The sequence below is a fragment of the Nerophis ophidion genome, linkage group LG03, assembly GCF_033978795.1.
Source record: "Nerophis ophidion isolate RoL-2023_Sa linkage group LG03, RoL_Noph_v1.0, whole genome shotgun sequence".
Taxonomy (NCBI): Eukaryota; Metazoa; Chordata; class Actinopteri; order Syngnathiformes; family Syngnathidae; genus Nerophis; species Nerophis ophidion.
This window is the reverse complement of record NC_084613.1, coordinates 43,835,384-43,859,565: the sequence shown is the minus strand read 5'-3', so window position 1 is coordinate 43,859,565 and position 24,182 is coordinate 43,835,384. Positions and strand designations below refer to the sequence as shown.

Sequence of the window (24,182 nt, the reverse complement as noted above, 5' to 3'; positions counted from 1 at the left end):
CGGTGAAAGGCTCTAACACACGGCTGCCCTACAACAAATAAGTGTACTGATATGACGGAATCCTTCCAAACATACCTGTGGTTTGAGCGGACTGTTGTCTGAGCGGTGAAATGGCGTTGTTCTCCGCGGACTCATACAGCCTCCACACTTCCCAGGACAGCCTGGCTTCACTTGTGCTAACCACACGGCTGTCTTCCGTTCACTGGGCGGGTCAGACCGAAAGGAGTGCTTGATTTAAGGCTCGGTACACACCGCACTGAGCCGCGTTGTATTCAGACACTATGAACCAGCGGGCGCCGTTTGCTTAAAACGTCCCGTAGTTATAATCGCGCAAACGTCGAATGCAAAGAGGAGTGGTAACATTACTCGACAGTGTTTCCTTATGACGTCTCTTGTCAAAGTAGAAACAAATGGCTGTCAAAGGCCTTTAGATTAAGCGTCTAAGAATTCCTCTGTGGTACAAAACTTTGTCCAAACGAAATATATTTACAAGGGAGAAGGCACATTAATTCAGCTGTCCATATATAGAGGTAAAAAATAATGTAAAAAAAAAAATGTATACATTTTTTTATTGCTGTGATGTCACCTCTATACAGCCGACAACGTTCAAAGGAACATTTGCACGAAAATAAGCTGCAGTTATGTTGTGAAATAAATGATAAATGGTTGTACTTGTATAGCGATTTTCTACCTTCAAGGTACTCAAAGCGCTTTGACACTACTTCCACTTTTTACCCATTAACACACACATTCACACACTGATGGAGGGAGCTTCCAGGCAAGGCGCTAACCAGCACCCATCAGGAGCAAGGGTGAAGTGTCTTGCTCAGGACACAACGGACGTGACGAGGTTGGTACTGGGTGGGGATTGAACTAGCGACCCTCGGGTTCCGCACGGCCATTCTCCCACTGCACCACGCCGTCCCTTTATGTTAATGAACTTACATTAATATTTTGTGGAAGTATTATTTAATAAAATATATTTATAAAGGATTTTTTAATTGATGCTATTTTTAAAATCCCACGTACCCCTAGGCATACCTTCAAGTACCCCCAGGGGTACGCGATACCCCATTTGAGAACCACTGATCTAGACCACAAGGAAGTGTTTCAAATGTGGAATAGAATAATCATAAGTCCCCTTTACCTTGAGCTACAATATCTCTTACACCAGGTGTTGGATGTCATTTAAACATTATGATTGTAGCTTTGATATAAGACAGAGCTTCAAAAATGTTTATAAAAACAACTATGGAAAGTGACTTCAATTGAAGGACAATGCTGTCTACCCGTTAATGGCAAAGGACAACTCATCAGCAGATCAACAAGTTCGCATGTGACCTCAAATGCCTAGGATCAAAAGCAGTCATGCAAAATACAGTACCAAAAAGAGGAGAGTATGATGACATGTTAAATCAATCAATCAATCAATCAATGTTTACTTATATAGCCCTAAATCACTAGTGTCTCAAAGGGCTGCACAAACCACAACACAAACCACTACGACATCCTCGGTAGACCCACATAAAGGCAAGGAAAACTCACACCCAGTGGGACGTCGGTGACAATGAAGACCCAGTGGGACGTCGGTGACAATGATGACTATGAGAACCTTGGAGAGGACGAAAGCAATGGATGTCGAGCGGGTCTAACATGAAACTGTGAAAGTTCAATCCATAATGGATCCAACACAGCCGCGAGAGTCCAGTCCAAAGCGGATCCAACACAGCAGCGAGAGTCCCGTTCACAGCGGAGCCAGCAGGAAACCATCCCAAGCGGAGGCGGATCAGCAGCGCAGAGATGTCCCCAGCCGATACACAGGCAAGCAGTACATGGCCACCGGATCGGACCGGACCTCCTCCACAAGGGAGAGTTGGAAATAGGGGAAAAAGAAAAGAAACGGCAGATCAACTGGTCTAAAAAGGGAGTCTATTTAAAGGCTAGAGTATACAAATGAGTTTTAAGGTGAGACTTAAATGCTTCTACTGAGGTGGCATCTCGAACTGTTACCGGGAGGGCATTCCAGAGTACTGGAGCCCGAAATGAAAACGCTCTATAGCCCGCAGACTTTTTTTGGGCTTTGGGAATCACTTATAAGCCGGAGTCCTTTGAACGCAGATTTCTTGCCGGGACATATGGTACAATATAATCGGCAAGATAGGATGGAGCTAGACCATGTAGTATTTTATACGTAAGTAGGAAAACCTTAAAGTCACATCTTAAGTGCACAGGAAGCCAGTGCAGGTGAGCCAGTACAGGAGTAATGTGATCAAACTTTCTTGTTCTTGTCAAAAGTCTAGCAGCCGCATTTTGTACCAACTGTAATCTTTTAATGCTAGACACGGGGAGACCCGAAAATAATACGTTGCAGTAATTGAGGCGGGACGTAACAAACGCATGGATGATCTCAGCGTCTTTAGTGGACAGAATGGAGCGAATTTTAGCGATATTACGGAGATGAAAGAAGGCCGTTTTAGTAACGCTTTTAATGTGTGGCTCAAAGTCTTGGCTTCCAAGATGGCGGCGCCCGGAGCTCTTGCTAAAGATGGAACATTTGGCAGAAATACCGGACAATTCTGCAAACTTCATGGCTGGCTCACATCGTGCTCACTCCGTGATCACTTACGACCGCCAGACACTTCTGGATGTGGACAGATCCCAGGGCTGAATGTGATAAACCTCTGACAGGACTCAGAATCAGTCTAAATGTGAGACTTTTCTACCGAAACATGTCTTCCCATTATCCTCGGACAAAAAACGTTGACCGTATCAACTCACTCATAGATTTGTAGCATTCAAATGAAACAAATTATGTCAGTGTTTATTGGGTTTGAAATAAATACATTTAAACAATAGATTCAAAGAAAAGTAATGCAAATAATACAAATAATTACAAAATATTTTTCAATCATTTAAAGTGGCAACAAAGCAGAAACTTAATATTTATATGTACATTTTCTATTAAAGCACATGCCACACTAAACATTATATGCATTTATGGCCAATAAAAACAATTATAGACACAGACTTCTTATTTTCTCATATATACTTGCTAACTGAACACCATTTATTATTCATTTTTCAGACTGATTTCTTCTTTTAAGTGTCCATGGATTATGGCTGCCCTGCAGCCTCTAGCTCTGCCTCATACTGCATCCTCAGGCCCTTTAGGTACATGCGCAGGCTGTCCGGGTCAAGTCTAGAGTTTCTGGCAGTCTGCAGGAGGCGTGTGGCCAAGCGGTATAGCGCACGCTGCCTCTCTGCTATTGGATTACTCTTATGCTTGGCCTTGGGATCAACATTAAAAACACATTTTATGAACATCTGAAAAGCCCATCCGTAAAAGTCTTAATCACACACCAATGTACATTCAATTGGAATATAATGACACAAAAAAGGCCAAAATAATAAAACCCACCAAAAGCTGCTTGCTGACTTTAAAAGCAAATGTCTTTGCTTCCTGGATTATGCTTGAAGGAAGCGAGGTCATTTCTGCTGCCCTAAGACCTAAAAAAACAACGGTAAGCAATAGATATGTTAGCAACCTCCTGGTAAACAATTAATCAATGTGATGGCACAAATTGATTACCGTAGTGTCTTTCCTCGGAGTATCCTCCACTCAGTAAGTGGGTGTACACCACACTCTCGGCGCCAGTGTCATGTGTGCGGGTGTGCTGAACCTGCATGTGCTGGTTCTCCACGTTGGGATACAGACACTCCAGTTGGCACAGCTCAAGGTAGTGTGTTGCAAACAGAGTAAAAGCCTACAAAACAGAACAGAAACTACACACACCTAAAATACTCCAACCAATGCGAGTGAGTAGAATGTTTAATTACCGGTAATTGTACAAGACGCATTTAGCTAATTATAGAATAGTTTTCTCTACCTTCAAGTTGAGGAGAAACTCACAAACAGAGTGACAGATCCCTATTCCTTCCTCTGCACTGGTTCCACGTCCCAGTTCGTCGATGATGATGAGGGACCGATCGCTAACGTTGTGGACTATATATGTGATCTTTCAGGAAGGTTAAAATAGTGTGAATGGTGAAGCTGTGGCTTTTTTCCACACACTTAATAGTATACCTCCTTCATTTCCAACATGAATGTGGAAGAGCTGGTTTCAAAATTGTCATCCACACCAATTCTTGTGAAGATTTGATCAGCGGCACGAAAAGAAGCATACTCGGCAGGGACAAAAGAACCTGTAAAAAAGTTTGATGTGCTCAAAATTCACAATATACAAATGTAGTAAATGCCTACCTATCTGAGCCATGATTTGGCACAGTGCCACCTGCTTTAAATACGTCGATTTCCCACTCATGTTGGGACCAGTGATAATGACAAAGTTGCTGCCTTCAGAGACGTAGCAGTTGTTGGATACAAGCTGCTGTCTGGCCATTCGCTCCAGGATTGGGTGGCGACCTTGCTTTATAGCGAGTGTGTCTGTGAACTCTGGACGCACTGGCAGACACATAATATCATTTCAAGCAAGCATATGCAAACAGCGATGTACTGTAAAAACAAATATACAGCATTTTGATTTTAGAGAGTTCAACTGTTAACACGTCTGATTGTAAATGACACAAGTGGCATAAGACTTTAAAGGGATCATATTATGATTTTTTTCTCCATTTAAAACACTTCGTTGTGGTCTACATAACATGTAATGGTGGTGCTTTGGTCAACATTTTGCTTTGGTTTTATGTTTAACAGATAATTTTTGAGCCACTTTCTGACCGTCTCTTCAGGATGCGCCGTTTTGTGGCCAGTCTTATTTACATGCCTCTACTTTGACTGCGTCTTCTATGGAAGTATTATTGTAGCAAAATTATTTGCAAACACGTATCTCAAACTGTGCATATTTAATTCAATTTGTGTGTGTACTAATGTTTGTGTCTGTGTTTCAACCTGTGTTTGTAATCGATTCTGTGAATGTGTGTTTAAAGTTGTCTGTCTTTAGTATGATTTGTCTGTGTGTAAAAAAAATATCTGTCTGTCCGTATTATGATTTATCTGTGTATAAAAAAATATCTGTCTGTATTTCAATTGGCGTGTGTTTTTGGCCGTAACTTATTGGTCAGAAGTATTTTTGTATTCAAATAAGATATCAATAATTACATAGTGGCTTAAATGATCGCGTTTCTTCTGTCAGATGTATTAGAAATTCCAAACGGTTCATTTGGAGGAAGTACGAAGAAAAGCAAAATAGTTTTATAAATATCTCCGCTTTGTCTACATGGTTTGATTTCCAATTGTTGGTACATATGCCGACAACCAAATACACAAAAACAGGTGCAGTCCACTTTAAGACATTTATGTTATAAGATAAATGAAAAAAAAAAAAAGGGGAAATTATTTATACACAACAAATAGCAAAACCCTTAAAGAAGAACTGCACTTTTTGGGTGAATGTTGCCTATTGTTTACAATCATTATGAAAGACATTACACCAGATGTATTTTTTTAATGCATTCTAAATAGGAAAAAACTGTGATCCAAAGTCTGTTTACAATGGCGCCTAAGGGAGCTGCTCTATTCTGCCAAACACACCCTAAAAAAATATTTTTTATATACGTGCTGTACGTACCGGTATATATGTAATGTAGTAACAGACACATTTATAATAACATTTAATATTTACGTATTTTGCTCTTTTTAGGCATACGCGGCGCAATAATTTCAAAAACGCATCACGATGTCCGCTTTTTTTCAACTTAGTCATTGATTACTGCTCACTGCAGACTTTATGAGAGCTAACAAACATAATAAAACATAACTTACAGCACTGGGTCTGGTGTCATTAGGATGCCAACTACTAGGATGCTCGTATATTCCTATTTAGATGAAGAATGACTTGTAATCCTTGCAAAGACAAGGGAGTAGAACCAAGCGTCTTTTCGTGTCTTTCTCGCCATGTCTGGGTCTTAAATGGCTGTCAAAATTTGCCAACTGGTCAGAGTATGTCCTCGTTCTTCTACTATCCAGGTGAGAGACATGATTTATGATATACAATAAAGTTTGATGAGCAAGGAAACGAGGAAAGCAGCTGATCAGTAAATTAAGTCAATGTTGGCACTCAAGTTTTTGACCACGGCACCGCTGTAGATAGTTGGTCTGCGTTAGAGCTTATAATTACAATACCACTAATACTTGGTTAATATTCCAGTCACAAAATGTAAATAGAGTATTGTTGGCACTATCTGGATGTTTTTTTTATTGGGTTTTATGGGCAAAATAGAGGACCTCCCATTGGCTCCGTTGTAAGTGGACTTTTATTTGCTTTTATTTAGGAAAGCATTAAAAAAAATACATCCGTTGTCATGTCTTTAATAATAATTGTGAACAATAGGTAAAAAACTGCAGTTCCTCTTTAATCTCTTGCAGCTTCCTCCTTGTAACTTTTATGTTTGACAGTCCCAAATACCACAATCAACGCACGCACGCACGCACACACACACACACACACACACACACACACACTATCAGCTCCCTCTTCTAAGCCACTTGATGGCAGGTGAGGCACTGCCTCACTTGCCTCCCTTGACAGCACGTCACTGGTGTGGATGCATGTACCATGGTGTGTATGTACAGTATGTACTGTATTTGTGTATGTATGTGGGAGCGTAGGTATGAATGTGGGTAAGTACCAACGTGTGTGCGTATGTACAGTATGTATTAATGAATTAATGTATGTGTGTATATACTGTATGTATGTATAATTGTGTGTATGTGAGTATTTACTGTATGTGCATTTCTATGTACAATATATTTGTCTCCCAGTGTGTGTGGGAGCCAAACTCCGGCCACAGCCACCCAGAGAGCCCAACCCAAAACAGTATGTATGGTGCCCAGGGAACAAGGGACCACCGGCCCCACACAGCCAGGCCAGCCAGCGACAGGAACCCCAGCAAGAGACCACAACCCATGCGGGCAGAAAAGCGGGACGCCCCGCCCGAGGGGCCAAAAGACCACGCCCGAACGGGAAGACCGCCCCCTCCCAACCAGAAACCGGAACCACATGAGCCCAAACCGCCCTGGAGAGCACTGTGGGGGAAGTCCTGGCCACCAGGCGCTTGCTGATGAGTCGCTGTCCTGGGCCTGGCTCTAAAGTAGGGCCTCGGTATCCCTTGCCTTGGCGAGGTGCGGTTCCTGGATCTTCTTTTCTTCATCAGAGTCTTTGGAACTGTTTTTAGTTTGAACCATCACCTCGGACCAGTTTGCCTTCGGAAACCACACTAGCGGCATGTAGCCTCATTTGGGTACTCAAACTCCTCCAGCATGCTAAGGTGGCGGTTCATGGGTACGAATCTAAACGATGTATGGACCGTACCGTTGCATCGCGAGTACCTATCATATTCACGATAAACCTAAGGACTATGTAGTATACAGTATGTATTCATATTTTCTGGTCGGCCCGTTGATTTATTCAAATACTTCTTCCATCTGGCTAGATACTTGTGTATCATTCATGTTTGAATGATACACAAGATGCTAATACTGGAAGTCTTCCTGCATCTCATGGCCCTCATGACAACTCAATGTCCAATTAATTTGACATTTACGGTGCATCCAGAAAGTATTCACAGCGCTTCACTTTTTTCACATTTTATTATTTTACAGTCTTATTCCAAAATGCAATAAATTCATTTTTGTCCTCAATATTCTACACACAATACCCCTTAATGACAATGTGAGAAGTTTTTTTTATTTTATTTTTTCCTAATTTATAAAAATAAAAAAATAAAAATAAAATTCAATTTACATAATTAATCCCAGCCTTTGCTGACTACTTTGTTTATGCTCCTTTGGCAGCGAGTACAGCCTCAATTTTTCTTTAATACAATGCCACAAGCTTGGCACACCTATCTTGGTGTAGTTTCCCTCATTCCTCTTCACCCAGTCTCATCTCTTTGCAGCACCTCTCAAGCTCCATCAGTTTGGATGGGAGGCATTGGTGTTCATCCAGGATGTCTCTGTACATTGCTGCATTCATCTTAGTCTAGTCAGGGAGGTGACCAAGAACCTGATTGTGACTGAGCTGGAGAACCTTCCAGAAGGAGAACCATCTCTGCAGCAATCCATCAATCTGGGCTGTATAGTGAAGTGACATGACAGAAGCCATTTCTTCTGAAAAATGTTGCCAAAATACAATTAAAATACTCTCCAAAATTAGCACAAAAAAAGAGATCTGGTCTGATGACACAAAAATTGTGAATGCCAGGCGTCATGTTTGGAGGAAAACAGACACCCTTTATCAGTAGGCCAATACCATCCCTATAGGGAAGCATGGTGGTAGCAGCATCATGCTGTGGGGATGTTTTTCAGCAGCAGGAACTGGAAGACTAATCATGGTAGAGGGAAAGATGAATGCAGCAATGTGCAGAGACATCTTGGATGAAAACCAACACTTCCCATCGAACCCAATGGAGCTTGAGAAGCGCTGCAAAGAGGAATGGTGGTAACTGCCCAAAGATATGTGTGTCAAGCTTGTGGCATTAATTTAAATGATAAATGGGTTGTACTTGTATAGCGCTTTTCTACCTTCAAGTTACTCAAAGCGCTTTGACACTACTTCCACATTTACCGATTCACACACACATTCACACACTGATGGAGGGAGCTGCCAGGCAAGGCGCTAACCAGCACCCATCAGGAACAAGGGTGAAGTGTCTTGCTCAGGACACAACGAACGTGACGAGGTTGGTACTAGGTGGTGATTGAACCAGGGACCCTCGGGTTGCGAACGGCCACTCTTCCGCTGTGCCACGCCTTCCCTTTAAAACAACACTTGATGCTGTAATTGCTGCCAATGGTACATCAACAAAGTATTGAGCAACGGCTGACAAAAATACATATATAGCATTTTGGAATAAGGCTGTAACATAAAAAAGGTGGAACAAGTGAACTGCTGTAACCAGCCATAAGGAGGCGCTTAAGACCTGTAGGCCTCCTTCTTAGGGGAACCTGTCAACAACCCTGTCTTTACAGTCAAACAGATATAAATATTTAAGAGTAGAACGGTGCTTATATTGGTGGGGGGAAGTTCATGTGTATGTTTTTTTATCATTTGAAATGTAGCTGTCTGCAGTCGTTACACTCAGTCAGCTCTCATCCAGAGGGGAGATCATGATATGTCTAGGTAAGTATGGCACTCTTGTGCATGCTTATGTAACAAAAGTATTTTGAGCACAAGGCGGTAGTCTGTGTCGGTGCACAGATACTTTCAGACAGCTGAGGACGCAAACTCGCCATCTTCGAGACTTGCTCAGCAGTGGTTCACACTCACCATAGTCTGAGTTGGTGCATGCGTTTGCCAGGGACAGCAGCATATCCAGCATGGATACAGCATCAGACAGTTTGTAGAGACAGTGAATGTGTTCACGGATTGTGCTGAGCAGTTGACATATTACCCTTGGAAGGACACAAATTCCAAATTATTTTACTAACAGCACACTCGAGCGGACAAATCAGTCAGGGGCAGATACTAGAATCAGATGAACCAATACATTGAAGTCCAATTAAAACTGTATTTTATTCAATTAAACTGTCATATTTTAGGGTTTAACTAATCGTATAGATTAAGTAATTATTAATTAATTCATTTTCAATCATGATCCTTTAAAGGTCACCAGTTTTTACATAATGTAAATAATGTCATGCATAAAAGAGAACAAAGTGTGTTTCTGTCCTCACACGTAGGAGACGTGAAAGATTTCCTTCAGGGCCTCATCACAGCGGTCATTCATCTTCATCAGGTCTGTGGTGGTGAAGCTATAGTTGTCTTTGTGTCTGGTGACCTGCGTGGAGGGTTGTAAAGCCACCAATTACGCTCGTACAATAAATCACATTGAGGTCGCAAATGAAGGCAAATCATAGATATAAAACAAACTGTGACACCACATGGAAAATGTTATATACTATGTCACCTTTACAAATCCATTAAAAGATGATGCACACATGAATGTGATACAAAAATGGTGCAAGCGCTTAGTATGCAGATACCTTGATGAACTCTGGAGGAAGTTTCCCTTGGGGCAAGATTATTCCTTCCAATTTCATCTGAATGAAGAAACCACGAGCTGTACTGAAGCTGGTGCGCATGGGAAAGCCAGACTTCTCTGCCATCTGGTTTACAAATCCTGAGAAACAGTAGCTGTTGTGACGTTCACAAAGAACATAAGACCACTCAGAAAGTGTAATATTTATTTTTAACCTACCAAATTAATGAACAAGCAGAATTTTAGGACTCTTGTGAGGTAAATGAAAGGGAATATTCAATGAAATGCAAATTTGTAATTTCTTAAAATAAAATTGCATTGTGTTTTTGATTGTACAGTTAGAATAGGATATGAACATAAAGTATATACTTAAACTCATTAAATCATATTAACTCCCTTTATTGTTATAGGACTGTAATCGTGATATATTACTATGTTTTTTCTATGAAAACATTTTATATATATATATATATATATATAAAGAGAGAAAGAGAGAGAGAGACAGAGAGAGAGAGAGAGAGAGAGAGAGAGAGAGAAAGATTCTAAATAATGCCTAAAGTACAGGTGCTGGTCATATTATTAGAATATCATGAAAAAGTTGATTTATTTCATTAATTCCATTTAGAAAGACAAACTTGTAAAATTTATGCATTCATTCCAAACAGACTGATACATTTCAAGTGTTTTTTGCCAAAAAGGAGATGATTATAGTTGACAACCAATGAAAACCCTAAATTCAACATCTCAGAAAATTTGAATATGGTGAAAAGGTCAGATATTGAAGACACCTGGTGCCACACTAAAATTAGCTAACTAACTCAAAACACCTGGAAAAAGCCTTTAAATGGTCTCTCGTTTTGATTCTGTATGACACACAATCATGGGGAAGACTGCTGACTTGACAACTGTCCAAAAGATGACCATTGATACTTTAAAGAAGGAGGGCAAGACACAAAAGGTCATTGCCAAAGAGGTTGGATGTTCCCAGCGCTCTGTGTCCAAGCACATTAATAGAGAGGCAAAGGGAAGACAAAGATGTGGTAGAAAAAAGTGTACAAGCAAGAGGGATAACCGCGCCCTGGAGAGGATTGTCAAACAAAACCGATTAAAAAATGTGGGGGAGATCCACAAAGAGTGGACTGCAGCTGGAGTCAGTGCTTCAAGAACCACCACGCACCGACGTATGCAAGATATGGGCTTTAGCTGTCGCATTCCTTGTGTAAGGCCACTCTTGAATAAGAGACAACGTCAAAAGCGTCTCGCCTGGGCTCAAGACAAAAAGGACAGGATTGCTGCTGAGTGGTGCAAAGTTATGTTTTCAGATGAAAGTAAATTTTGTATCTCCTTTGGAAATCAAGGTCCCAGAGTCTGGAGGAAGACAGGAGAGGCACAGAATCCACGTTGCCTGAAGTCCAGTGTCAAATTTCCACAATCGGTAATGGTCTGGGGTGCCATGTCATCTGCTGGTGTTGGTCCACTGTGTTTCCTGGGGTCTAGGGTCAATGCAGCAGTCTACCAGGAAGTTTTAGAACACATTATGCTGCCTGCCGCGGACCAATTTTATGGAGGTGAAGATTTCATTTTCCAACATGACTTGGCACCTGCACACAGTGCCAAATCTACCAGTACTTGGTTTAAGGACCATGGTATCCCTGTTCTTGATTGGCCTGCAAACTCACCTGACCTTAACCCCATAGAAAACCTATGGGGTATTTTGAAGCGGAAGATGCGAGATGCCAGACCCAACAATGCTGAAGAGCTGAAGGCCACTATTAAAGCAACCTGGGCTCTCATAACACCTGAGAAGTGCAACAGACTGGTGGACTCCATGCCACGCCGTATTGCTGCAGCAATTCAGGCAAAGGGAGCTGCAACTAAGTATTGATTGCCGTACATGCTGAAACTTTCCATGTTCATACTTTTCAGTTGGCCCACATTTCTAAAAATATTTGTTGGTACTAATCGTAACTAATATTCTCATTTTCTGAGATACTGAATTTGGGATTTTCAGTAATTGTCCGTACTAATCATCAAAATTAAAATAAATAACATTTCAAATATATCACTATGTGTAATGAATTGATATAATATGTAAGTTTCATGTTCTGAATATAATTACTGAAATAAATCAACTTTTTCATGATATTCTAATAATATGAACAGCACCTGTAGAAGGTTGTGGCCATGAACCAAGAAGTTAGTCAACCTACATTCAACAGAGACCCGAAGATGACGAGAAAGCAACGGACAGACACTTGTTTGCATCACCCATCCATCCTTTTTCTACCGCTTATTCCCTTCGAGGTCACGGGGTGCGCTGGAGCCTATCTCAGCTACAATCAGGCGGAAGGCGGGGTACACCCTGGACAAGTCGCCACCTCATCACAGGGCCAACACAGATAGACAGACAACATTCACACTCACATTCACACACTAGGGCCAATTTAATGTTGCCAATCAACCTATCCCCAGGTGCATGTCTTTGGTGGTGGGAGGGAACCCACGCAGTCACAGGCAGGACATGCAAACTCCACACAGAAAGATCCAGAGCCCGGGATTGAACCTAGGACTACTCAGAACCTTCGTATTCTGAGGAAAATGCACTAACCCCTCTTCCACCGTACTGCCCTGTTTGCGTCACCTTGATTTATTATTTTTTTTACCTGCATCTGGATTATGATTAATTATTCATCCAAAGATACAAACATCCCGCCAGTCAGCATCCCAGTGAGAACATACATTGTACAGTAAGTGATTGTTTTATTATGTTCCTTGTTTACATTTCTTACTCACCACTTAGCAATACTGCTACAGTACATGATGATTAGTGTTCCACTAATGTTAGATCTGCTTAGCACTCAGCTTCTATAACCTGTAGATCGTCCCTTTTATTTTCGGCTCAAAAATATAAGGTTATGGATAATTTTTTTGACCTAAAGTAGTCTCTGTTGGCTCCCATGAAGTTTGCTATGATCCGTAGTTCTTGTTATTGTTGAAGGAACAGACCAAAAAACATACATTATACATCTTATGATGGAGGTTTTTAGAGCAAATCCTATTAACTCCATTGTTTAATGACTTTTGCCAGCATTTATTTACAAATTAGAATGCATTAAAAAAAATGTGTTACTGTCTTACATAGGTATTGTGATTGATATACATAATTTTCCTTTAGCAGATGTCAAGCTTTGAAAGCAAAACATAACTTATTACTGACTTACGACACTTTTGTAAGCGTTTTTTTTGGACCTTCAGAGTCACTGCAGTCAAATGAGTCAAGAGTCAAAATGTTTTTATTTCAGATCGTCCAAAATGTTGACACACACACATAGGATGGAGGATTCGCATATGTCCATTGCCTTGCCTTGTCTGTGCAACAAGACCACTTTTTAAAATATTTTGTCCATCATTTACAATCCTTATGTGGTACAAGAACACGTCTTTTTTTGTTAATGCATTTTAAATACTAAATACATGCAAGCAAAAGTCAGCTAACGATGGATCTAATGAGATTCGCAAACGGCAATCCCACACTTTTCATTACATTCTTGCTTATGCTCACCACTCCCTTTTCCATTTAAACTTGAAGGTGCAAACACCATTGTATCGATCTCCATGAAAATATGGAACCAGCTAAGGAAACATTTGGGTTTTCAGGGCCCATCTATATTGATCCCGCTACTTAAAAAACTGTTATTTATACCTTCCCGTACCGACCCCGCATTTATGACCTGGCACAATCACGGTATCACCACTGTGGAAGACCTCTATACTGACGGAGTGTTCTCATCCTTCGCTGAACTCTTCCAAATACGATTTGCCAAACTCCCACCTTTTTCGTTTTTTTCAGGTGAGGGACTTCGTAAAGAAGCAGTTCCCACACTTCCCAAATCGTCCTCCAGAAACTTATAGATACATTGCTCTCTCTGAGCCCAAATCATAAAAAATGTATCTCTGTGATATATACATCCTTAAGCTCAATTGCTCCAAACTCTTTTATCAGTGATAAGAGCCTTGTGGGAGAGCGATCTTAACACCAACATATCTGATAAACTCTGGAACTCTACCCTGAAACTGGTCCACTCCTCCTCGATATGTGCCCGTCATGGTCTCATCCAATGCAAAGTAATCCATAAAATTCACTACACTAATTCAAAACTATCCAAAATCTACCGCACTGTTAGCAATACCTGTAATAGATGCAAACAATTTCCGGCTGATCATGTCCGTATGTTCTGGTCCTGCTCTAAATTATGTTCCTTTTGGGAGGACATTTTTGACACTATCGGAAAGGCATACGGTCAAGACTTTCCCTCCAACCCATTATCAGCCATTTTCGGCATATGCCCTGATAACACGTGCTCTGTACCACTAAAACGCGCTGTGGCTTTTACGCTCTTGCTGGCCAGGCGACTGATCTTGTTCAATTGGAAGCTGACTCACCCCCCATCACATGGCTGTTGGATTAAAGAGGTTCTTTACAATTTAAAATTGGAAAAACTTAGGTTTTCACTAAATGGCTCTGCTCAAGTGTTTGAAAGTTCATGGAGTCTCTTCTTACTGTATGTCAACTCTCTTGACTTTGTCCAGATGCAGACGAGGAATAATCTCCCTTTTATTTAGTATTATTATTATTATTTTTATTAGTTTTTTTCTCCCTTTCTCTCTCCGTTTAGTCTCTTTCTGTCGTTGGTCTTGTACGGGTGGGTGTATGTGTGTGTCTTTTTCGTCTTACTTGTTGTTTGTGCCATGTGTCCCTGGTTGGTTCGACCTGAGTGGGGTGGGAGGGTGGTTTTAGGGGTAAGGGTGTGAAGAATTCACTGACTTTAAAATTGTACTGTTTCAACTTGCACTTTTTTTTCTGTATATGTGAAAAAGTCAATAAATAAAAGTTGGATTAACAATGGAGCGAATGAGATTCGCTCTATTCCGCCTACGAGCGCTTTAAAAAACATCCAAAAGCCTCCATCATCATTTTATATATACACTGTCAGTATATAAATGATGTATTAACAAGCACATTCATATTAACAAGTAATATTAACATATTTTGCTCATTTAAAGCATACAGAGGCGTATTGATTTCACAGACACATCACAATGTTTGAATTTCCCTTCAACCATAACAACACTAATACTCATAGCAGATTTCATTAGAATCAACAATGAATACTTTGGAACAAATGATGATTCAGAACCTTATATTTTCTAACCGGAATAGTAGGATGAGCTACAAGTTTTAGAAGCTGCGTGCTAAACAGATCTAACTTGAGCAAAATACTAAGCATCATGCAGCAAGATTGCTAAGTGCTAAACAATAAATACATAATTCTAACACAATACAAATATCACTTACAGTACAAGGTCTGCCGACTGACGGGATGTTCATATCTTACCGTTAAGATGAATAATTATTAATAATCCCCATACAGGTAACAAAAAAGTGACGCATACAAGCGTCTTTTTGTGTCTTTCTCACAATCTTCGGGACAAAGGTAGATGTCAAAGTTGATGAACTTCTCAGTTTATGGCCACAACCTTCTTCTATACAGGTGATTGATTTATAATCTAGAATACATTTTTACCAACTCAGCTGCAATGCAACAGCAGCAGCTCAGTGAGTCAATACAGTAGCTGCATGAGCTAGTTACTGTAGCTCTCTGTGATCACGGCACCGCTAAAATTTGTTAATCTGCGTTAGTGCTTATTATAACAATATCAATCGTAATTGGTTAATATTCCGGTCACGAGATGTAAATTTAAAATTGTAGGCATTTTTTTAGAGGTCTATATGGGTGTAAAAGTGTACTCGCATTAGCTGCATTGTACTTGCTGTATTTTACAAATTAGAAGGCATAAAAAAAGAAAAAAATTGTTCTTGTCTTACATAGGGACTGTAAATGATAGGCAAAATTCCCCTTTAAGGTTACGCAAGGGTTATACAATTAGCTGCAGATAACGATGTGACATACAAATAGATGACAAATAAAATGGACACCTGCAATATCATCCACTATTTCAGTGTATGCTCGACGAGAAATGTCCAGGAACTCGTTGATGTTAGGTCGCACTGCGTAGCACTTTTGCGTGCGCATATTGAGGCTCCCCTTCAGGTAGGTAGTGTCATCATTAATCACTGTGTGGATTTGCTTCAAGATTATGTCAAATCTAGGTGTGCACAAAACCATTGTTTAAGTATACATCAAACATGACAGCTACAGACGCATCAGACGTGGTACCTGTTGTCTTCCAGCGATGTACTGTATGCCTTGAGAAGAGCTGTGTTGCAGTTTTTCAATGTCACCTGTTTATTAAAATTAATATTTTATTAAAACCATTTTGAAGCTATCTTTGGATATTACAAACATGTGTACATTAGAAGCCACACACCCTCAACTGTGGCACCAGATCCAAAGTATGTTTCAGCTGAATAACGTGTGTAATCTTTGCCTCTGCTATCGGAACCTATAAAAACACAAGTGTGGGAAGTGGGGTAAGATGAGTAAGTGAGTAAGTTGACCCACCCATTGTTTTCTATGTAATTGGTCATAGTACCAAAAAATTAGGACACACACAACATTTCCAACTTGCAGTAAAACAGAGAAGAAAATGGCAGAAGAGATAAGTATCTTTTTACACAAAACAATTTTTTTTGCTTGTCAAAAAACAATCTGTATATAGGGTAAAATAACTGTTTTGCCAAAGCAAATTAACCCAGTTCTAAAATGATGTACCATACATGATGGTCATTTGCTAATGTATAAAATCAAGTAAACCCCTTCAGTAAAGATTAGCCTACATTTTTAAGCTACCCCCACCCCCACGACCCCCCTTTTTTTTAACAAGGTGGCTATGGGGAAAAGTGAGTCAAAGACTAGGGGAAAAATTAAGTCAGTGAATCAATTTACCCATCCATAAAGCACTGACATGTAATATTTGGCAAATATTATGGTATTTCATTCGAGTGTTGAACTTGTTAGGTGTGTTTGTCATATGTTATCGTTGTAAAAAGGTATCATGCTAAGAGCCTATACGAGAAAAAAACAGTCAGGGCTAATGACCTCTTTAAGAGATGGAGAGAACTGCAAGTGATGTCCAGGGTGGAAAGTCCATCAGATCAGTGGCAAAAGACAGACAGACAAACTGTCAGGTCAGCATTGAACAGGTTCATGAAAAAGAGGGAGGCAAAGGAAATAAAAAAAGTAGAGTATGGTGGAATAGCAGAAGCAAAGATATTCTTCTCAAGAGGTGGAGAAAGAGCTAGCAGAACACATTTAAAAAACTGTAAATGAGGTATTAATGTCAGCAATAACATCACAGAATATCTCCACGGAATTTCCCTTACAGCAGCAGTGTCTTCTCCAATACACAATTTGAGCCATCCATGGTGTCAGACAGGCACAACCTGAAGCAGAAGCCTGCAGGTGCTAGTGATGCAGCCATGGTTTCAACTTGTCTGTCTGTTTAGCTACATTCACCGGGGCCAGCATTTATGTGCTTCACCAAGTGACGCAGTGGCACACCCTAACCATACGGGATCATATGTGTCTCCAATTGAGGTTATACCCTTACCCAAAAATAAGCAGCCCAGAAAACTAAATAACCAAAAGCGTCTGAAGACAAGAATCCTGGCTGATACAACTGAAAAGCAGGCAATCGAACTTGACCATGAAGAGAGGAAAAATAAACAGAAACAATCAATCAATCAATCAATGTTTACTTATATAGCCCTAAATCACTAGTGTCTCAAAGGGCTGCACAAACCACCACGACATCCTCGGTAGGCCCACATTAGGGCAAGGAAAACTCACACCCAGTGGGACATTGGTGACAATAATGACCCAGTGGGACGTCAGTGACAATGATGACTATGAGAACCTTAGAGAGGAGGAAAGCAATGGATGTCGAGCGGATCTAACATGATACTGTGAAAGTTCAATCCACAATGGATACAACACAGTCGCGAGAGTCCAGTCCAAAGAGGATCCAAGACACAGCAGCGAGAGTCCCGTTCACAGCGGAGCCAGCAGGAAACCATCCCAAGCGTAGGCGGACCAGCAGCGCAGAGATGTCCCCAGCCGATACACAGGCGAGCAGTACATGGCCACCGGATCGGACCGGACCCCCTCCACACGGGAGAGTGGGACATAGAAGAAAAAGAAAAGAAACGGCAGATCAACTGGTCTAAAAAGGGAGTCTATTTAAAGGCTAGAGTATACAAATGAGTTTTAAGGTGAGACTTAAATGCTTCTACTGAGGTGGCATCGCGAACTGTTACCGGGAGGGTATTCCAGAGTACTGGAGCCCGAACGGAAAATGCTCTATAGCCCGCAGACTTTTTTTGGGCTTTGGGAATCACTAATAAGCCGGAGTCCTTTGAACGCAGATTTCTTGCCGGGACATATGGTACAATACAATCGGCAAGATAAGATGGAGCTAGACCGTGTAGTATTTTATACGTAAGTAGTAAAACCTTAAAGTCACATCTTAAGTGCACAGGAAGCCAGTGCAGGTGAGCCAGTACAGGCGTAATGTGATCAAACTTTCTTGTTCTTGTCAAAAGTCTAGCAGCCGCATTTTGTACCAACTGTAATCTTTTAATGCTAGACATGGGGAGACCCGAAAATAATACGTTACTGTAGTCGAGGCGAGACGTAACAAACGCATGGATAATGATCTCAGCGTCTTTAGTGGACAGAATGGAGCGAATTTTAGCGATGTTACGGAGATGAAAGAAGGCCGTTTTAGTAACGCTTTTAATGTGTGCCTCAAAGGAGAGAGTTGGGTCGAAGATAATACCCAGATTCTTTACCGTGTCGCCTTGTTTAATTGTTTGGTTGTCAAATGTTAGAGTTGTATTATTAAATAGAGTTCGGTGTCTAGCAGAACACAAAGCAAAAGAAACATACAAGATCAAGGAAAGCTGAAGAGGCAACAACCCCAGAAGAAAAATGCTGGGGAAAGCAGCTTTGAGGAAAGTAAATTGGCCATCCCATTTTATGACACTTCTGAGCATGAGGGCTGCAGCGATAAAAGAAATCAATAGGATGTCTTAGATCGGGAAGTTAGTGATGTGTTCATGGTAAGAATTGTATCCAAATGCAGGAGCCACCATCACATTGGCTTGGTTGACAGCCTTGCGGGCAATGAAGCTAGTGCCAGATTTCTCAGAAAAATCAGGTTTGGCATTGAGAAACCCACATTTGCATTCAAAGAAAATGATGAAGCATGGTTCCCACTGGGCAGCACGCTGGAAGAGGGGTTAGTGCTGGTGCCTCACAATAAGGATGTCCTGAGTCACAGGCTCTGGGTTTTTTGTGTGTGAAGTTTGCATGTTACCCTTGTGACTGCGTGGGTTCCCTCGGGTACTCCGGCTTCCTCCCACCTCCAAAGACATGCAACTGGGGATAGGCTAATTGGCAACACTAAATTGATCTCAGTATGTGAATGTGGTCTGTTTATCTGTGTTGGCCCTGCGATGAGGTGAAGACTTGTCCAGGGTGTAAACAGCCTTCCGCCCGTGTGCAGCTGGGATAGGCTCCAGCAACCCCCCATGCCCCCGAGAAGGACAAGCGGTTGAATGGATGGATGGCTGTTTCCCACTGAGTGATGTGCTAAAAAAGGAGAGGAACTGCAAAGAGGGAGCAACAGTTCATATTCCCCTGCAACCTTGACAATTTAAATATTGAATGGTGTTAGATGATTTTGACACTAACTGGTGGTTAGTTGACAGACGTTTAAACATTTTTATGCTAGATTTACAATTTATAACACAGATGGTTGGTTTACCCCCAGATGGCTCAACTTACCCACTGACTTGGTTCAATTCACCTCTCACACGGGTCAAGATGAATCAGAAGAACACTTTTTATGAAAAGTCATTATTTTGGGCAGTTTTGTCAGATTCATTTTGATAATTTTATTTGATAGGAAACATCCCTGACATCCTGTTCCTGCTTCAAGGCTAGCACCTGCTCCTGCTTCACGGCTATCACCGGTTCCTGCACCACGGCTAGCACCGGTTCCTGCACCACGGCTAGCACCGGTTCCTGCACCACGGCGACCACCAGTTCCTGCACCATGGCTGCTTCCAGTTCCTGCACCACGGTTTCTTCCAGCACCTGCTCCACGGCTGGTACCCGCGCCAGAAACCACGGCAGCCTTTTTCGCCTGCCGCTCAAGCTCCAGAGGTGCCTCAGTCTTCCTCGTCTCCGGCGGGCCTTCCCATGGCGCTGCCCTTATCTCCAGCGTCGTCGCCACCGTGACATCCGGCTGGCCTGCACCACAGGCGTCTATCAGGTGCCCGCACGTGGTGCCCTCCGTGGCCAATTAATGGACGCCCTTGGCTCAGACAGCAGCGATGCCCACAACTTGGGCGTAGAACTCAAAGGCTGCTGATGTTCTAGCGTCACTCGCGTCCACCTTCTCAGCGGCCATGGCTGTGGCCGTTCCGTGGTCGCCCGCCTCGCCTGCTGCAGCGGCATTCCACTCACCGCCGCCACTTGACTTGTCCTCTGTGGATTCGGGGACACTTGACCTAGCGACCCTTGACCTAGCGACCCACCACAAAGTCCTCCCTGGGCCATCCCAAGACTCCTGAACTTGTTTTTTTGTGGTATTCTGGGTACTAATGGAATCTGTCCTTAAAGGGGGGCTACTGTCATGATCCGTTGACCAGATCATGTTTTGTTTAGTCATGTTCTGTTAGTTTTGGACTCCCTAAGTTCATGTTTTGTGCACCATTGGGTTTGTTTTGGTTACCATTGGTACTGATTGGGTTCATTGGCCTCTTGTTAGTGTTTGGCACGCTCATCTGCTGCCGAGCACTAATCAAAAAGCTATTTATTCACGTTTTTCAACACGCTCAGTCTGGATTTGTTATTTGCTATATGCAACACCTCCGTTTGACCCATCCCCTAGGAGGTAAGGAGAGCGGTGGGCAACAGCGGAGGCCGCGCCCGAGAATGGTGATTCAACCCCTGATTCCAACCCTTGATGCTGAGTGTCCAGCTTCTCAGGCAAATCATATAGTTGATGTAGGTGCCCATATCAGCTGTTCAGATTTACTTTACAAAAGAGAAGCGTAGGATACTTCTCTTGTTGCCTTATTTGAATTTGACTGTATTAAATGTATATATATTATCATTTGGTGCAGCCGGGCCGGAGCAGGAGGGGATAGACAGAGAAAAAAAAGAAGACAGGGGGGGGGGAATTGTGGGGATAAGAGGGGGATTAGATAGAGAGACAAAAACAACAACAACAAACATAACAATAACAAAAAAAAACCAACAACAATAGAACAACACCAGCACATACGATATATACAAATATTATCGTAAAAGTCATAGAAAAGAAACAGTTAGTGAAATAAATAATCATATAGAAATGACAATGAGCATTTTTGGAGCAATACAAATACCAATAGAAAAAGCGCTATTATGAACAATACCAATAGTTTACCTCTATTATCAACAATACAGTTGATCAAATGCAACAATACGTATACAAAATGATAAGTAGAAAGATATAAAAAATAAAATAAAAAAAGGAATACCAAAAGATGGAGGGGAAGAGAGAGAGGCAACCTATATTAATCTTGTAGATTGTTATAGTAACAATAGGTTAAGCTTTGTCAGTATGCCATGTGTTACCCTGTTTAACGGGTTCCATTCTTATAGTCTTTGGTATGACTCGGCCAAGGTTTGAACTTTGAACTCACAACCTACCGATTTCATGGCGGACACTCTTAACCACTGAGTAGGCACTTTGTTTTACAACTTACCTGTGTATGAGAAGTGCTATATAAATAAAGTTTTATTTTCTTATAACAACATTTGATCATGATAATAATTGTGTGGTTACAATTTTGATCTTCTCTACAGAGGAAACTGCTTTTTGTGTATTTTTGTGTTAATGTTACAAACGGCATAAATTAGCCTTCCCTACCCCACAATACTTATGTAATTAAAGGTATGTTTTATGTTAGTCATACAAATACACAAAATGTAGTGAAGTGAATTATATTTATATAGCGCTTTTTCTTTAGAGAATCAAAACACTTCACCTAGTGAAACCCAATGTCTACATTTAAATCAGTGTGGGTGGCATTGAGAGCAGGGGGGTAAATTGTCTTATCCAAGGATTCAAGCGCAGTGACTAGAATGGGGCTAGCTGGAATCAAAACTGTAACCCTTAAGTTGTTGACTCGGCCGCTCTATCAACTGAGCCATGCCGCCGTGTAATAATGTGTCATTATTACATAAAGAAAAGAACTACACGTACCGTTTCTTGTTTTGGGACCTGGACCAAAACAGAGAGCAGCTGGTCAATATCTAGGAAAGGAGCTACAGCTTAGGGAAGGCAAAGGAAGAATATTTAAATCATGTTGGTATATATATAAGTCAGTGTGAAAACATGTTAGTTCCATACCATTCTTCAAACCGAAGAACAATTCTTCATTTTGCAGCATCTCCTGAATAGCGTCCAAGCGCGTGTTGATGGTGTCCACATCCACCAAAGGCTCCAGAATATTAGAGCGTAACCTTCTGGCTCCCCCCGGAGTTTTTGTGTGGTTAAGCACGCCTAAAAGAGTATGGTTGCTTCTGTACACGCACGCACGCACGCACGCACACACACACACACACACACACACGCACACACAGTAAATATAGAGCTGAAACAGTGCAAGGGTTACACCTGAGATGACGTTTCACCACTTGCTTTCTTACCTGTGGTCTTTGTTATTGACCACCAACTCCATGTTTCTGGCTGATATGGAGTCAATCATGGCCGTCTGTTGGCTTCCTTTAAAGCTCACTTTAAGCGACTTGGCAGCGTACACAGAGTTCTGAATAAACTCCAAGTATTTCAGCAAAGCAGCTGCAGCTGCTAGGCAATAATATCTGCACAAAATGCCCATTTTGTAATAAAAAACTGTTTTCTTTTCTTTCACACATTATTGTCTTCAGTGGCATACTTGGCTTGAACTTCCATGACGACAGTGCTAAATTCTGGAGCACACAGCTGCTGGATGTACTCCATCCCTTTTTTCTCATTAAAATATTTTCTTTGGATTGCAGTAAAAGCAACACCCTGACAACATTTTTTAAAATATGTGCATTAATGACAGTATACTGACAGTTTTTTGAATGATATGTTTCGCATTAGCACCTGGAAGTTCTCTGTGATGAGGTTGAATAGCTTTGTCCCTTTTCCCTTTTCACTAGCAGTGTCTGGCATCAGTATCTCCATTGGCAACAATATATGCACCATGGTTATAACCTGAATAAGTGTACAGTATAGCATTATTTTTTTTACAATTAATATGATATTTGTCATTGTTTAGGCTACCTTTGCATAGGTTCCAGTGTCTGAAAACTGAGACAGTACAAGCTCTGGACAGTTCAAGTTAAGACTGGCCATTCCAATCTCTCCCCTGGCCAAGCCGCGCCCTTCAACCACTGCCACAATCACTGATGCAGCAGACGTTGTGGTTGAAGAGGAGCAACTGGTTGGGGCTAAAAGGCAAATTCAAGTGAGACAATGGGATGCAGCTGTTTAACTTTAGGCGCTTTAGTACCAGTGTAACCACAAAGTGGTGTCCGCGCAGGTTGTGCGGCCACAGCTGAACCTGGGGCTCTCCTGAGTTTTGGCATTCCTCCACGGCTGTGGAGGGAGGAGCTGTCTGATGTAGAGGCAAGGTGGGGTGGATTGGTGCTTACTAACTGGACATTGTTGGAGAACTGACCTTTGTCAAAAAAGGAGAAGAGGGTGTCTGTTAATGGGGATCTCTATATTTATTTTTTTTAGAAAAGAGCCTATTTTTCACAATCATTATAAGAGAAGAGAACACATATGTAGGTTTTTTGGGGGGAGGGGTGTGGCTAATAGGAGTCACTATTGTAGCCTTCAAAGCCCTCTAAAACAGCGTTTCTCAAATATTTTCTCATCACACTACGCATCTGCGGATCCTTGCAACTTGTGATTTCCGCTGTAATATTGGCAGAGAATAAAAATATTACGTCTGTAATGGCTATGTTGATGCTAAATAGCAGACAGCATCAAGTAACGATCTTGGATTCCGCTACGAACATGACACTACTACCAAGAATGTATCAGGGCGGATGCATGTTCGGTGCAAAGAAGGATTGGCAAAAGAGGTTTTTTCGAAATAACTTTCAGAC

General features: G+C 41.5%; 2 protein-coding genes across 12 annotated transcripts in view; both read right to left on the bottom strand.

Annotated features, from left to right (window-relative positions):
* Positions 1 to 303, bottom strand: part of ktn1 (kinectin 1) — a 51,135-nt gene extending 50,832 nt beyond the window's left edge. For 3 of the 10 annotated variants that reach the window (XM_061895291.1, XM_061895290.1, XM_061895297.1), the window contains exon 1: positions 76 to 303. The gene's annotated coding sequence lies outside the window, so the exon portion shown is untranslated. The remainder of the gene's footprint in view (positions 1 to 75) is intronic. The other 7 variants (XM_061895293.1, XM_061895298.1, XM_061895301.1 and 4 more) reach the window with 4 other exon arrangements.
* Positions 304 to 2,785: 2,482 nt separating this feature from the next.
* Positions 2,786 to 24,182, bottom strand: part of msh4 (mutS homolog 4) — a 28,667-nt gene continuing 7,270 nt past the window's right edge. The window contains exons 2-20 of one of the 2 annotated variants that reach the window (XM_061895284.1): positions 23,579 to 23,746; positions 23,350 to 23,516; positions 23,170 to 23,280; positions 22,976 to 23,091; positions 22,728 to 22,901; positions 22,429 to 22,601; positions 22,282 to 22,349; positions 16,390 to 16,464; positions 16,239 to 16,303; positions 15,998 to 16,167; positions 10,004 to 10,140; positions 9,695 to 9,798; positions 9,288 to 9,412; positions 4,262 to 4,462; positions 4,085 to 4,203; positions 3,888 to 4,016; positions 3,590 to 3,764; positions 3,419 to 3,507; positions 2,786 to 3,288 (exon numbers count right to left, since the gene is read on the bottom strand). In XM_061895284.1, the coding sequence (XP_061751268.1) occupies positions 3,115 to 3,288; positions 3,419 to 3,507; positions 3,590 to 3,764; positions 3,888 to 4,016; positions 4,085 to 4,203; positions 4,262 to 4,462; positions 9,288 to 9,412; positions 9,695 to 9,798; positions 10,004 to 10,140; positions 15,998 to 16,167; positions 16,239 to 16,303; positions 16,390 to 16,464; positions 22,282 to 22,349; positions 22,429 to 22,601; positions 22,728 to 22,901; positions 22,976 to 23,091; positions 23,170 to 23,280; positions 23,350 to 23,516; positions 23,579 to 23,746 (2,540 nt within the window). In that variant the 3' untranslated portion in view covers positions 2,786 to 3,114. The remainder of the gene's footprint in view (positions 3,289 to 3,418; positions 3,508 to 3,589; positions 3,765 to 3,887; positions 4,017 to 4,084; positions 4,204 to 4,261; positions 4,463 to 9,287; positions 9,413 to 9,694; positions 9,799 to 10,003; positions 10,141 to 15,997; positions 16,168 to 16,238; positions 16,304 to 16,389; positions 16,465 to 22,281; positions 22,350 to 22,428; positions 22,602 to 22,727; positions 22,902 to 22,975; positions 23,092 to 23,169; positions 23,281 to 23,349; positions 23,517 to 23,578; positions 23,747 to 24,182) is intronic. The other variant, XM_061895285.1, reaches the window with a different exon arrangement.